Source organism: Corvus cornix, chromosome 2 (genome assembly GCF_000738735.6).
Source record: "Corvus cornix cornix isolate S_Up_H32 chromosome 2, ASM73873v5, whole genome shotgun sequence".
Classification (NCBI taxonomy): Eukaryota; Metazoa; Chordata; class Aves; order Passeriformes; family Corvidae; genus Corvus; species Corvus cornix.
Window position 1 is genome coordinate 42,594,565 of NC_046333.1, and position 16,952 is coordinate 42,611,516.

The 16,952-nt window shown below is 35.6% G+C and overlaps 1 protein-coding gene across 3 annotated transcripts in view; it reads right to left on the reverse strand.

The window, feature by feature from the left end:
• KCNH8 (potassium voltage-gated channel subfamily H member 8) overlaps positions 1 to 16,952 on the reverse strand; it is a 175,473-nt gene that overhangs the window by 98,770 nt on the left and 59,751 nt on the right. For all 3 annotated transcript variants that reach the window (XM_039549761.1, XM_039549760.1, XM_039549759.1), the window contains exon 3: positions 3,811 to 3,942. In XM_039549761.1, coding sequence (XP_039405695.1) covers positions 3,811 to 3,942 — 132 coding nt within the window. The remainder of the gene's footprint in view (positions 1 to 3,810; positions 3,943 to 16,952) is intronic.

Sequence of the window (16,952 nt, forward strand, 5' to 3'; positions counted from 1 at the left end):
CATAAAACTACTTGAGAAACTGTTTATTAAAAAAACCCAAACAAATAAATATTTTCCTGCATATAGAAAAGACCATCAATTTGCTTACAAAACATAGTTTTAGGAAGAAAAGGTGGTGACTTGCTTTTCACAACAGCAAAGGATTACAGGTATTAAGCAGATGGAAAGCAGAGTGTATTTCTGCAGTAAACTTACAGGTAAGGCAAACATGTATTGTTGAAAGCAAATTACTGATACTGAAAAATTGAAGCCTTTAAGGATATTGGCAAATTGACTTAAAAAACCAACCCAAACCAAACCAAAACAAAGAAGTGTGAAAGTTGCTGACTGTCATAGCGCTTCTTAGACTGCCAAACTTCTCAGGCATGTGTTTTTCCATTTTTCTTATATGAAAGATTTAGAACAAAGTCTGCTTCTCCCATTGGTTGATAAAGCTCTTTTCACTGGAAACTTTTATACAGAAGAAAAGCAGAAAAAAACCTGTTAAATTTGTATTTCGAATGACACATTCAAAAGAAAAGGTCACAGACAACCTCTGATATTTGGGCTGGGTAAAGGAAAATAAGGTAAAAAAAGTGGACTTTTGCAAGGCACATTGGCACAAAGGACCAACTGAAATTGTGTGAACAGACAAGATAAAATAGATAAGAAAATGCCTGCAGAAAATCAAAGACGATATTGGCTCCTGAGATTTGCAAGAGTAAATATACAGTGCACAAGAAGAAAGAGGCCATAAAATCAAGAGATAAAGTTCAGGAAGGTGTCATTGTAAAAGTACAAGGAGAACAAGATTTTACAGAAGAAACAGGTGATATCAAAATTAGGAAAGATCCTAGGGAAGTAGGAGTCTGGAGAAGACTTTTGGAGGCACAAGCATTGACAGTGTGCTATTATAAAGTGCTGGTGGAAGACCAAAGGGGCAGACTTAGGAGAAAAGGAACATGAAAGAATTTTGTTAGATAAGTTTGCTAAGGAGTTTAGAAATTAAAGGGAGATGGAACATGACTATTAATGACCCATACAAATTATAAAAGTCAGTTCTGGGCAGAAAGCAGAAGAGAGAGACTGAAACAAAAACACTGATAAAAGGGCCTTGCGTGGGCAGAATAGCTTCATACTGAGAATGTTCGTATCTAGGTCCTCCTTCCATACACAGTCTAACCTCAAGAGGTATGCTAAAAAGGCAATAGAAAACTGCATAATGGCAATTACCTTATAGAAATAGCTCAGTTTCAACTCCAAGTTTAAAAAATATTTGATTTTTGAAATGGCAGATTCAGTAATCCTTGAAAAAGTAAATCAATCTCTGAACATTAAAAAAGTTTTTTCATACATCCAGACAAAACACCAACTCAATTTTTTGTTAATATGAGGTGCATCCTACATGCCTGATAGTAGCTGTGGTCTTTACTTCTAGAAGTTAAACCTTCTGAAATTTCAGATACCGAATGAGTTGCACAGATTGTGCTGGGAATTCTTTTCTAACAATAATGAGATGATATTCACCACTGGAGGATTAGTGAATCACTTTGCATAGGAAGAATTTTAATGTTATTTAAAAAGGGCCAATATACCACTACTTTTATTTTGATATAGACAGGTAGATTTACATAAAATTAAAATGCTGGAATTCTTTGTAAATGTTTTGAATAAATTATTAAATCCTGTTTGTTATCTCATTTCATTATATGAAACACTGTATTTGTCAAAGCCCCACACTAAGTTACTTTCTGCTTCCATGATGCTAATAACATAAAATGATTGTCATGGGTTTAAAATTAGTATGAAGGGATGGAACAACCAAGTTTCAGGATGGTCCTACACAGAATATGTCATGGAAGAAAACCAGGTGTCAATATTCATAAGTTTGTAGCAATTGAATGGGCATTTGCTGGTGTAGTGTAGCTCTGAGTAAGTGCATTCCTGTGTCAGTACACAGCAAGAGAAGTAGTATTAGTTTGTAAGTGTGCTACAGGACACAGGAGTTAAAATCTGCTTAGATTTATAATTTAACATTGAGCCACATCAAAAGATCATCTTAATCCATCCCAAAATAACCCTGTAGCTAAAAAATGTTTGTCAGATAAACAATAGCTGTCATTTTGCAAGTAATCAGCAACATACCTATTTCAAGTCATCACTGGCATATTGAATGTGATTTCTCACCAAGTCTGTCCTGAAAATTTGCATCACTTGTAAATCATTGGGCTTTAGAGCACAGATGTTCTGACAATCTCTCTCCTACATGGTTCCACTTATCAGGTTTTAATAAATTACTTTCCTAAAAATTTTATTAGAGTAAGGTTTTCTGAGGTTTAAGGAGAAACAAGGTAAAATATTTTTAATGTTTTTATTTTTTTCCTTCAAGAGGTAGCAATTGGTTGAAATTGAATATAAGGAAAAGCAGTAAAATGTACTTGTGTTCTAGTCCAAAACCATTTTTCAGTCTTTCAGCTTAGAAATTTTCAAATACATTCAGTGCAAAAGTGAAGGATGCAAAATTCCCCCCAAAACCCATCTAATAATCAGGCCTCGAAAAGTAAGAAAAATGTGAAATTATTTGTCCAGATGTACACAAGAGGCAGACATCGTAAGCATAACTGTTGGTTTATAAATATTAATCAGCACAAGAGAGCATAATATTTTTACAATTTAAGGTACTAATATTTCATAAAAGAATATTGAATTACACATCTCTGTAACTGGAATACAACTTTTTTGTTGAAATATGAATATTTAAAACCAGAAGAAATTGAATATTAATTGTTCCCCTACTTTAGAAACCCATGAGGAGTAGAGGTGTTCTAAGGGCCATAACTACGTTGTTTTTGAGATACGCGATATCAATGGCTATCACTGGGTGAAATATTTAAGTAGATCCCAGAGTAGAACCACGTTGGAAAATTCAACACTAATGACACTTTACAGAATGCTGAGAGCTACTCTTTGTGTCTATAGCCAAACTCTTTTTAAGCAGCTCCTTTGAGACGGATAAATTACAAAAGTAAAGTGTTAGTTCACTACGCCTTTACACAATGCAAATCTGGAATAAGTTCACTGCCTTTGATGCACAAGTCGAAGCTCACTGCATAGCCTTCATCCATCCACACTGACTTTGCTTTGTGTTAGCAAAACTTAGCAAACCTTGATTACACTATACAGTCAAAATTATTTTCTGGCAGTTGTGAGCCATTACCATATGACAATTTTCCAAATTCATGGAACAGAATCCTTGCAGTGTTTCCTTTCAGAAGCAAATAAAAGTGAGAATGTATTTCTTATAAATTAATCCTGATGACATAATATGTCTTATAACTTAATAAAATGAAATGAAAATGAGATGAAACAAGAAAATATATGCTTATCAATAGGCAAAATAATTTTAAAAGCTGTTTTAAAATCTGCTCATTGGAAAATAAGAAAAAGTGAATTCATTTATCTCTCAGCCATGCTGAAATTAAATTCACAGATGGAATGTTTGAAAAGCTCTAGCTTTTCCAAAATACCAAAATATACCTCTGTAAATCCAGAGAGTAAATAAATTAAATCATGGTAGATAAAAACAAATTTAATTTTTAGGACAAAATATTCTGTCTCCTAAATTCCACGTTTACAGAATCTGTAGCAATATGTAAATAAAAAAAGCAAACAGATTTTTTATCATTCAATGTCATATATTAATTTCTTATTTGGAAATCTAGGAGGTCTCTATATTAAAAAGTGCACACAATAGAGAATTCTCATGCAGGTACAATTCTTAAAAACATATAAATGTTGGTTCTTATCAATGTTTTTGCAATTCACACAAACCTTCCTTTTTGTCTTCTGCAGCAATCTTCACTTTTGTGTCTGTTATATCTTTGAAAGAGGCCAGAAAGAGTACTACATCTCCTTTTTCATTCTTTATAGGAACAATATCCAGTAAGCACCAGAATGAAGACCCTGAAAGGATAAAGAATGAATTTAATTCAAACAGCTGTCTTTTAACAGAGAGAGGGGGGAAAAATGTGAACTGCTTATTTAGGAGGTCAGTAGTCAGGGAATCACAGATGTTCAGCTCATGTAAATCTCTTTGCATTATTGGTTGAAGCTCTGTAATACTGCTGTCTCCAGAAGCAAGACATTAATTGAAATGCAAAATTTATCTACAGCGATCATTCATGGAGTTTAATGAAGCTGCTTACTCCTCTGAAACCATGCTTTCCTTTGAACTCTCAACTGATGTTGCTTATTTCCTGGAATAGCTCTCACTTTGTTAATTTGACATCTGAAGCCTTCATGTCTGCTATAGAATCGTTCTACCTTAATCACGTGATTTGATACTCATTAAAACCTCTGATAGTCAGAGCATCATTCCACTAATTCAAAGATATTTAAACTAATCAGACACCAGACTTAGATTAGAAATAAACTCATTGCATCTTACAGATTGTGAGATAGATATTATCACACATCATCTCTAAAATTAATATCAGCTATCTTCCTTATTACCTTTAATGTTCATCTCTTTAAGACTGAAGTTGGACGACTCTGAGTTTGACAATATTTTTAATTCTTGTCAACCTTTCTCTGTTCACACCTGCTACATAATTATGCAGCTTAAAATAAATTCTTACTGTTTTCCCTGATCATGTCACATGTCCTGTTTGCAAGATATGTTGCTCGATTCCAATGACACCATTCATAAGTTTCCTGTTAACACCATTTGGAAGAAGAAAATATTTAATGTCTAGATGTAAATATCCTAGATCCCACTCCCATCCATTCTGGGGTAACTCAGCCCAGCACCAGACTTTTGTCTCTTTCAGGTTTCAGTTATCAGTGCTAACTACCTCCATCCACCATCAGCCTACTAATATTATTTATAAGAAATATAAGTACCACTAAAGAGTTTTAAATTTTTTTTTGGTACGTGTCTTTACACTTCCACAACCTGCTGCTTCACAGCATACTATTTTTAGCATTCGTTTACAAGCACAAGTCTACTTTAATTCACAAAAGGAAACAAGATTAGTTCCCTGGACCACTGCTGCCCCAGCTGACTACTGCCAAATGATCAGCTGAGTTTTGGAGGAGCCCTTAGGAACAGCAAGCAGTTTAGTCACTTCCTGCTGTGCTCTCTTCTGAAGTTTTCAGTTTTGAAAAAGAACTGGGCACAGGAAGATCACAGTTAAGTTTTATAATTTAAATTTTCAAGTGTAAGTTCCCTATATGCCTTTTGAACACTACAGATGAGCATGGTAGGTGAAACAGCAGCTTTCCTTTTGAAAGACCACCACAGTTAAAGGTACAAAAATATGCTTCAAAGGAAATTCATCTGGTCCTCTCTGTCCTGATTAAACTTTCCAAGAGCCACACAGGCAGCTTTGAGAGTAACATTACCAGTTCAGTAATCTGGTAGCACTTCCACTTAAGGTATTTAAAGAAGGGACAGGGAGAAACTGGAACAGGAGGAAAGAAAACTGGAGAACAGAAAAACTGTGGAAAGAAACAGACTGGCTTTGTATTGGGTTTAAATATTCTTATTTTGAGGTTGAAGGCAAAGTAAGAAAAGATGTCCTTTTAAAAGAAAATAAAACTTATGTCAGAATCAGAAGCAAGACTTTTGATTTTCCTTTTTTTTTTTTTTTTACAGATTTGACTCTATTATTGAAAACTCTGGGAAAAGCTGCTCAGTAGCATCACTGTCAGAAACGTTTTAGATAGTCATCACCCTCTCAATCTGAAGTGGTCCATTCAAACAGAAGAAGCATTAAGAAACTTTACTGCTTAGAAATAGAATCATATTTACAAAATATGTGGTCTTCACAAAATACCATCATAACTTCTAAACTGGCCAAACTCATACTGGCAAAATTACTTCCTACCTGGCTGCATTCTAGCAGTAGTTTCAGTGGGCAAGAAGTCACTTTCAACTCCTTTTAAACACCACGAGGAGGGGCAATGATCTTTTAAGAATATGTTTCTATCTTCTCCAGAAGTGGAAGCATATCTTACTCTTTTCAATTGTTTCATGTCTTTTCTACACACACACATGCACACACACACACACACACACGCCATTTAAGGCCTGGAAGAAAGTTACAGACATCAGCCATTTCAAACTAACTTAATTCAGTTATAGTAATATTGTCTGAAATGATAGATTTATAGGTTTAAGGGAGTTATTATAACATGGTTCATCATTAGAAATAGAGACAAATCCATTTAACATTTAATGATTTAATGCATTTTCTCTTTTGTATAATCAAAGCACATTTGAATTCTTTACAGGTGAACATTTGGTCACTGAAATTTTTTTTTTTTGAACACTGGTCACTGAAATTTTTCCATATCCTCTCATCATTTAGTTTCACTTGCTGTTTCTCTCAATCATATTTTCTGTCATTTTGTTTTCTCATTCTCCTTCTCCGTAAATATATCCGAAAATATTTTGACTAAGCAAAGCAAACACATAAAATACGGTGTGTGCCACTAAAGAAAACACACACAATACGTCCACAGGCTACTTCTGTAGTTCCAGGCTAGTGCCCTGTGCGATGGGCTGTTAGTCCTGGCTGTATTTATACACTCAATCTTTAGAAGTCCTAAACTGAGCTTGTTGGTTTGGGTTTTTGAGGGTTTTTTCTGCCTTTTTTCTGAAAGGAGCAAATGAATATGAAGCTGTCTTCCGACTAGATGAGATGATCTGTTTTAGATCAGGACTAGGTCAATATAAGGCTGCATTCTGTCAAGAGCAGAAGTGCTCTATCTTTCACTATTGAGGAGCATTCTCAGAAAAATATACTCCAATGCAATCTGTTACATAGCTTTTACTGAAAGCCAGCATCATATAATTCTATAAACCAAAAGCAGAACTTTCTCCTCATCATCTCCTCATCAAAAAAAGTAGTGCTCTATTTTGTTACTGTTCTCTTGAATGCACTCATCTGTGAGACAGAAATTCCTTCCCTGCTTCGGATGGCGCATTCAAAGGTTTTCTGTATTGTCGAGAGTCGTCTATCAAAGAAATTTCTTTTGGAGGTTTGTTTATATACAGATTCTTTTTATTGCTTCAAGACACCACTCGTGGAAAAAGAGTCTAATCTTTCTCTTGCATTATGAAGGGTCAAAATATATTTTAGTATCCCCAAGGCTTATATAAGCACATCACAGGGAAGGAGAAAAGAAACCAAATGAAGCATAATCTTATCACAAGACAATTTGGCTATAGTCCACCTTTTATATATACATAAAAAAGAGAGTGCTTTATGGTCACTCTCTCAACCACCCTTTCTACCTTTCCTCGTTTTGACAGCTAAAGTCTGTCCGCTGACTGAAATCAAAACAAGGGTCAACAGATCACAGCATTTAAAAGGGAGATTTTATACAAAACCCTGCCATTAGAATGCCAGTAGCCTTCAAAGGCAAACATTCTTTTCACTAGAAAATAAGGCCTGCTTGAACCATGGGACAGACTGAGACCATTAGCTCTGTTGATGACCTGTGTGCATTCACTGTATGATAATAGGCAATCTTTAGTTGTGCCCACCCCAGACAGAGCCCAATGAAATACTCAGAATGGAAAAAAATCTTTGGCGGATATTTGGATATTGCAAAGGTTTCATAATAGAGATATGAAGTGGGATGATGGACATTAAGTTTATGTAATTCTTTAACAAAATAATTAAACTCTGCACCCATCTTGCTAAAATTTTACTTGATATGTTTTTAGCCATACATATACCTAAGAAATACTTGGAATGAGTGATACTCATGCAAAGCTATGGTTTCCTTTTGCTCTTGACAGTCTGGGAGTAGCTTTGTCCAGGAAGAAAAGCTTAAGGCTTCTTTTGACTTTTTGACTTGTGTCAACCATCAGTGGTTATATCCACTTCCAGACCTTCAATTCCTCAGGACTTTTCTTGCCACACTGCTCTCCAGAGGGACGCTGATGCAGCTTATACAGTCCCTTCCATCATTCAGAGGCCAGAAATGACAAATGCACAAATTTCTGTGATCTATTTCTGCTTCTCTGTGGTGCAAGGAAGAGGGATCAAGCTCTTTTGTGAAGCTCTGAATCTGCACATAACATATCGAATTAACCACATGTAATGGTTCCTAGACTAAAGAACCCAAGTACCTGAAGAAAGAAAGTTTAAATGGTTTGCATATTAGATATACAAGTCTTGTGGCACAAAACAATACCTCTTCAAGGAATAGCAATAATAAGGTATAAATGCATAAGAGGGCAGAATTAGGCTTCACAAGCCATCATAAATCTGGAATATTTCTTTTTGTTTAAGTAGGTGACTCAGTAAACTAAATGGTCTTTCAGGCAGACAAAATCAAGCTTTAAAGAACACTATTAAAACACATCATCCTATTCCCAGGGATTTAGGTAGAAGACAAAGATAAAAATATTTTCATGTAGATAGCTATAATAACTTGTCAACAAGATTGATGCTGAATCCTCAGCATTACAACAGTGTCTTCTTGGTGGTTATTAATTATCAGCAAAATAAACCTGCTGCTGGATGCATCATAACACCAGAGATGTTCGGGTCTGATCATTTCCACTTTTCCATTACAAAAAGTGTTCACTTCAAGACTGACAGACCAGGATACCAAAGAGTTTGAGGAAACCAAATTGTCTCTTTCATCAGTTTACCCAAAGATTCCCAGCCTCACTGATAACACATCATTTTGAAAGTTATGTGGTTTTGACATGATGTCAACATTTTGTTGAGGAGAGCAAAGTGCAAAGAAAACAATGCTCAAAAAAATTGCAACTGAACTGAACAGAAAAGGAAAGGAGTTGTAAGAAAAGAATAGCTATAAATTCAAGTACTTTCTCTTTATTAAATATCATAACTTCGACAATGATCAATGAATACAGCTAATGTAAGTTTCTGCTGCTTTAAGCAAAGTACCACCGCATTATTCTCCATCATCTCTGCAAAAATCAAATTTATAAGTTAACAAAACCTATAGTTTATTTTTCTTGAATTCTGCTATTGCAGGTGCCAGCCTGTCTGCCGTACCCCAGTGACATCCTTTGTCCAGAAGATGTTGCAAAACTAAGAACTCATATGGGCTATCTTGAAACTGACTTATACGGGAACAGGTGGTTGTGTTAACATTTTCATATAGTGGTAAAGAAGACTCAAGAAGTTGTTTCCCCTACTTATTTGTGACCACCAGGTCTTGCTCACATCCTGGAAATAAGTCTCCTTATGAGTTTTAACAGTCTATATAAATCTATTCCAAAATGGATTTATAATCCATTAATGCATCCAAAACACATCCATTCCAAGATTTATTTACATCTCAAACCAGAATATAGTTGTATCCCAAGAATTCAGTAGACCAAAGGTGTAATAAGATACTTTAAAAGCAAAGCAAAAATTTTATTTCAGTATGAAAAAGTAAGGAATTATTAATCCAGTGGAGTTGATTTAAAACTTGCTAAAAATAGCTCTCCAATCCTCTATATACCCTACAGAGTGCCACCTGTGATTATTCAAATCTATTGCATCTCATCAGAGATACACAAAACCATCCCTCCATGTCTTCCCAGCCTGTTCTGTGCCCAGCCTCAAGCTATGCTCTGTTCCTTCTGCTACCAGGTAATTCAGTGCCTCATATGTCATACTTCTCATATTACCCAGCATGTCTAACTTTTCCTGCCATCACTGTCATGATGGAGAGACAAAAAGAGGGAAAGGATGTTCTAAGAGAAGACCCTTTTCATCACAGCAATCTCCTATCCTTGCCTTTCCTGAAAACTGTCAATGTTAAGCAGAGAGGATCTTAATTCACAACCCCAAAGCTTCTGTTTGTCACTATTTGCACACCGACTGTTGGTGTTATGGCAGCTCCTAGTTTGAGTCCATGTCTTTTCCAGCCTTAGTGGAAAAGACATGCACTTATCTTTGCGTGCAACAACTAGTACAGTCTGCAGTGAACATTTTATACAAACTAATTTATGAGCTCCAGCACATCTACATTTCAGCTTTGTTTACTCAGCTTTCTGGTCTCTCCTTGTATAGCTTCCACTATCTTTCCTACTTAATGAAACCATTTCAAAATCCTCTAGTTACATTGAGTTTTCCTTGAACAAAAGCAGAAAACTAAGCAATGCCTTTTAATGCCACGTGAGATACAATATCCTTAAGTGTACTACTTTCTTTTTGTCTGCCCTAATTTCCTTTTCCTATCTCCATCCAGATTAGAAAAGAAAACGACATTTAGGGAGATAAGTACTTCCCTGATGTAATACATTTACTGGGTTGCAGTTATGACAATTAGAAAAACACACAGGATTATCTAAAAACTCGGTTAAGTCAGAGAGATGCATTCTGTTTAAATGCAAAAAGCTTCAGGGCAGACTCATAAGCATTATCAGTCTGCAACTTACTTTCCCTCCACCTCCAGTGATCCTTACTTTATCACAGTTATATTAGTACAGGGCATTCAGCATTTGTCAACTGACTCCTGGGAAAGTAGTAATTGAGACAATCTATTTAAATAAACAAATATACAATACCTATTGCTAAAACGAAAAATAACCCAAGAAAACCAAACAAAAGCAACAGAAAACAAAACAAAATACAGTTTCTTCAATATCTTTATACAAACTGCTTCAGAAATAGTCAGGCTCAGTCCTTCCTGAGCAGTGTAGTGTTTACTTCATTGGTTTCAGTTGAGCAATTTCCAAATAAGCCAAATCTTCTTTCCCTTGATTACTATATTTTTGAAATCTGTTTTCAAAATTGTGTTTATAACCTATGCTCCTTATTCCTTTTGGACTTTCAGAGACAATATGTAGATGTAATCACAGCAGTAAATATGATTTCTCAGCCTAGTTAGGGATGTACTTTTGAAAAGAAGGCAAGAAATTTTCTTAAACCAGCATGATCTCTCATATATATGTATGTTTGTATATATATTTGCATATATATTCATATATATATATATAAAACCATGTGTTTATTATTTTGAATTTGTGTCTGATATTTTGACATCTGAAGGAGTTATACATTCACCTAAACGCAGACGTGTTTTCAAATTACATTATTTTGCTTTTAATCTCATTATTTTATTATCTGAAAAGAGAGACTTCAAAGATGGCATGAAATTTCCTGCAAGCAAAAAACCCAGCAATCTCCAAACAGACCACTACACCTATAAAGACGAAAATCACATTTCTAGTTCCAAAAAACAAGTGATAATATAAACAAAAAATATCTGGAAAATATTTTTGTGACCCTCACTTTGGTGTCTCTAGCAGTGGCAGCCCCTGGAAACAGAAGGCCTGGAGTCTGCAGAATGGGAGATCTCCCAGCACTGGTAGAGGTGCTGGCTGCAACCTCGTGCTTATTCAGTTTTCTAAAGATGTGACATGGGGAAAAAGGGGGTTCTGCTGGTTACTTGTCCACTTACATTGCAAGGCTACATTTTAGAAATGATCAATTTATTTTGCACTGCTTTTTCCACAGGGTTAGGTCAGAGAATATTTTGCTCTGTAATCCTTGTCTATTATTATTGTCTTATCTGCTAATATTAATCAGAAGTTATCAGCAAGATTGAGGATTTTCTGTTGAGGCCATGATTCAAGAACTTTAACCTGCACTTCATATGCAGTCCATGGCCACCTTTCTGGAAGGAAGGGGCTAAAGCTGGGAATTGAGAAGGAGTCAAGTCATGTATTTGAACTGGTAATTCCATCCTGTCACGTTTGGGGTTTTTGTACAGAAGGATTTTGAAACACACACTGAGCAATTACGTAACCTGGTAGAGAGGATTAATCTCCCTAATTCACCACTTGCATCCATGTGAGTACATGCTGTAAACAGACTCTGAGCCTGCCCAATGAAACAAATTATAGCAACCCCACCAGTTGGAAAGCAGTAAGTTTTAACCTTCTAGTTATTTAACTGCTCTATAAAAACAAACTACTTTTGAAATTCCCTACCCAAATCAGTGAGAGGGTTCAATAGACACTGCTAACATGACCCTCCTACCACTGGTCTGTATCATAATCCAGTACATGGATTTAGGGATCATGGACAAAATAAGGAAATGTCAGCAGAAGAGAGGAATATGGTCATCAGGAGAAATGGTACTTTGAACTTTCTTTATCCAAAGAACAACCTAAATATGGTGAAGCACAGGGACCCAAGTCAGCTTTTATGTAAAGCTTGATTTAAAGCTCATAAAAATAAAAGATAGCAGACTCAGTATGGCCATAAAATTGTGAGAAAAGTTGAAGAGTGACTGGTCTGATGTCTTATGAACATCCTACTGCAAAATAAATACCCATATCTCTTACTAAAAATGGATGTATAAAAAGTAGCACAATGAAATACCTTTTAAAAACTAAAAAAAAAAGCATCCAGCAGTACCAACACCCATTCATACCAGGTGCAGCTGGAAGCCCAGGGTGCCTGTGTGGAAATACTAATTGCATCTGTTACCAGTGAAGGGCACCAAGTTGTAGCAATGTAACAAGTAACAGGAAAATTTAATACAGATTTATTTACGTATCAATGTGGTCGTAGGAGACCAAGTCTTTTCTCAGGGATCTATGCTTTTAATACATCATGTTGCTACTGGAAGAAGCTATTAGCCAATATCACCGTGAATGCCATCAGAACGGAGTATCAGCACCATCGGGAAGCTGCAGTCTTGTTAAAGTCTCATTAAATTCTAGGAAAAGGTCTCAGATGGTTTAGATCACATTGCACACAGGGGATTTTGCTGCTTTTATTTTTTTCCTTCTAACTGAAATTCATCCCCTTGTTTTGTCTTCTCTCAGGTTTTTGCTGACTGCTTCACCCAGGCCTCTGTTGAGTTTAAGCCAGGGCACTACAGAGGAGCACAAGCCTGCTCTAACTCCCCCTTCTGCTGCAGAAGCTGGGACTGTCTTTAAAACATCAAAACACTTCAGAGGCACACATTAACTTTCATCACAAGCCATGGGTCAATCAGATGAAGGGTTTGGAGAGAAAAGGAACCAAAAATTCCCTCTTCTGTGAAAGAGAGGAAAATAAGGACTTGTCTTCTGTCTATAATCTATACTGCTTTTTAAAGAGGAAGACTTCCCCAAAATCAGCGAAATCTTCTAGTAATTACTGAGCTATATGAAAGGGGAAAATGAAAAAGAATAAGAAAACAGAAAAAAAAAAAAGAAAAAAAAGAAAAGAGAAAAATAAAGAAGAAAGAAGAAGAAGAAAAAAAAGATTCCTTTTATAAAGTTACAAATTATTTTTTAGGGCTCAGGTAGCTGCAATTAGATATTACCTTCAGATTAATCTTTCAGTATTGCTTGCTTTTTTTATTTCCCTCATCCTGTATTTTGTACCATAATTTAGCAAATGTGAGCAAGCGTACCACAAAAGCTTTCTTATTTTTAGGCAACCTTTTTAAGGCAGAGAAGCAGTGAAGCAGCAGTGAGGGCACATTGCTACAAACTGCTCTGTCAAGCAACTTGTCAATGGGCTTCCTCTACATTAATAAGTAGATGTCCCTAGAAAATTTAGGTCTCTCTATGGAAATACTTTTTATACAGTCAGAAAATTCTAATAAATGTGCCTTTTCTTACTGCTGGGTTTAACTTCCAAAAGACATGGTGGATTTCAGGAGATTGTTAAAAAAGGCAGCCAGTTAATGTTAGACTCCCATATTTCAAAATACTATAGGATATTTTTGGACAATCATTAAAAGTATATGTTTAAACTTCTTGTTGGAAGGAACAGATACTATTTCTGCAATGAGAAAAATACTTTCTGTAGAGAAGCTTGAGGAAAACCCAATTTTCTTTCATTGAAAAATAAATTAATTTCGCCTCAATTTCTTTATAATTAATTGATTCTTCTACAATTTTAAATAACATTCTACTCTTTGTCTAAAAATAGCTTTTCTGTTTGCTTAACACAAGGAATGTGTTAAGCAAATGCCACCTTATTCAACCACAAACATGGCAGAGGCAATGGATGATATCTCATGGCCTGAGCCTTATTTCGTTTGCCTGTGGCTGTCATTGCTGTTCATGTGAGAACACTGTTACACCCAGACTTCAAATTGCCTTTTGCATGATGAATCCAGTAGCTCAGTAAGAGGGTCTGAGTTTTACACTTTCTCTACTCATAATTCTACCCGTATGAAACAATACCTTAATCTTGATCTTCCAGATAAGGATACAGGTTTATCAAAACACATGAAGAGACAAAATACCTTCATTTAATATTACTGACTTTTAAGAAATGAAGAAATAAATACAGAAATTAAATATATCATATCTTCCTGTCCTTATGATTTACTCACCAAATCTTTAGGGACCAGGAACTACAAGGCACATGCCTAAGACATAACCCAGAAAGTATTTAAATCAGTGTACACATAGAAGATGAAAAAATGCCCCTTGAGTCCTGGTGAACCATCACAGATGAAGCAAACTCTGCTTGCAGCCAAGTCCTAAGGCAGCTTGTAAAGATAGTCCCAGCAATGCCCTCTTGCTCCAGTCCTCTTACAGTGGGGATTTTTAACTATGCACAAAAGCTTGTGCAAACAGCCCTTTTTCTGGGGTGCACAGACACAAAGGTCACCACAGTGAAGTTTCTCAAACATGCATAAATCACTTGCAGCCGCTGCTGATTACATTGTGTTTTACACAACTTATACATACACAGAAAGATGCCGGTTTCCTTTCAGTGAAGGAAGGCTGTGGAACTACTACATGTTTTAAAAGGTTGTGTGTAAGCACAGACCTCTTTTCAGACACTACAAACCTAATTTTGAGACATAGAAAATAAGCCTGATGGGGTCATAGGGGACCCAAGGTGTGACCTTCTCAGCAACTGAAGATGGAGAGCTTAGACTGGACTAAGTCACTGATTATGGGACTTATTGTAGCATTATCTTAGGCTGTAAGAGAAATGGAAAAATCCACACATCTGCTCAATTGTACTTCAGTTTGAGGAATGTGAAGACCTCATTTAACTACCTGTAATTGCTACTGACAAATTTCAGCAGAGGTCTGACAGGGAAAAAAAGAAACGTTTGTTTAAATATGGTTCTTCAGCATAGTGTCCAACCGCTTTGAGATTGTTCTAAACAAGACATCCAGGAGTGAGCGTTTTTCTCGCAACTCACTTGAATTCTGAAAGGTTAATTTACATTTCCATTACCATAATTGACAACTTAATTTGTTGCAGATGTTTTAAAGAAAATGTAGAAATAGTAACAGAAAAAAAAAGTTAAAAAATCAGCTCCTAAGCAATATAATTTTAAAACTTTCTGGAGAAGGCAACAATCATAAAATTCCTTGTCTTTCAATAGTTTTCTTTTCTGATTGTCTTCAAGAAACGAATATAGCTCTGTCAAAGAAAAAGCTAGAAACTGACTGAGGAACCAAAATAAATACTGAAGCTATGATGAAAAGTGTATTTTGAGTTGAATTTTCAAAAGACATCTCTCTCTGAAACTGCTGTATCTGCTGCAGTACTGCTCTGTGCTAACATGGCAGAAAATATTCAGGATGAGAAGGTACGGCCAGTTTATCTTATTCTAAGAATTTATTAAAATTCAAAAATGAGAACACACATAGACAAATGTTCTTATCCACTTCTAGTGGTTTCAGAAGGATTGGTCAGAGCACAACTGCTTAAGATGATTCTTTTCTTGAAATCCACACCCAAATGACAAAGACAATGAAATACTGCAGTTCATCTGACAGAAAATCCACTTTACTCAGCTTCCTACCCAACTCCTTGCACACCACTCTTGCTGCAGTATCAGCTCAGAGCAGTCTGGAATTTCCATTAAATTTCATGTGGACTGCTGGGGTTGCTTTAGTTATAGCAATCTATCCTTTAACTAACAATTATTGAGCAGAGGTGCTATGTGAATTCTTAAATGATGGTTAAATAACTGTGAAAGATCCATATTCAAGCTTAATAAATTCAGATCAAAACTACTTGTTTAGAATGAACAGTCTAATTTACTGATAAAAACTGAATCAGCTTTGAAGTAAGTTTAAATCAAATTTAAAATATTGAAAAATATGCCAGGTAAGGAATCAATGCATATTCAGTTTTGTAACCTTGAATATCTGCCCCAAAAAATAAGACAAATATGATCTATATTTTAGACCAAATCCAGAAGAACAAACTGAGAGTAAGTTATTGTATTCATACATCCATGTCCCTTATACTAATTTTTATCGTAATGTTGTACTAACTATTAAGATTTCCATAAGAATTCTGAGGCACTTCAGTCTATTCCGTGAGCTCAAAATTATCCCTGAGGCCTGAAAGTGCTCATTTGGTCTTGTAGTTAGGCCCACAGAGCAAGGCTGTGCCAAACAGCAGACTAAAGCCAGATAGGTGGTCCCCCCCTCACACCCTAAAGCTGTAACAGGACATTGAAATGTGACCCTGTGATAACTAAACATTGCTAGTTACTTGTCTCCCACCGATCTATGCTCCTAGCATTACACAGCCCAAATGACAATTATTTTGCATACTGGATAAACTGGAATGTATCCACACAATCATTTCTGGGATATTATTCCCAAAGTTCTTATGTCTTAAAATATTTTTTAAACCTTTTTCTGCAACAAAGATGAAGTTGAATAAGCTTAACAGCTTCAGAAGTTCAATTTTTTCTCTGGGAAAAAAAAAAAAAAAACAACAAACCCAACCCAAACATAAAACCATTTAGCTAAAATGGGTGATCTGCCAAATTTGGAGCCTGAACTTTGCAGCTCTATTGAAAAACCAAGATTATTTTTTAAGACAAATTTTTCTTTTATACAAGAAAGTCTCATGTCATTTTAATACCTATTCATTTCTGTTTCCCAGTGGTACAGAAACACATGGAAATGAAAAATATAAGAGGCAGTCTGGGAAATTTATTCCTATTCAGAAAATATATTGGAGTGGCTTCCAGTCAAATTATACACAGGGATG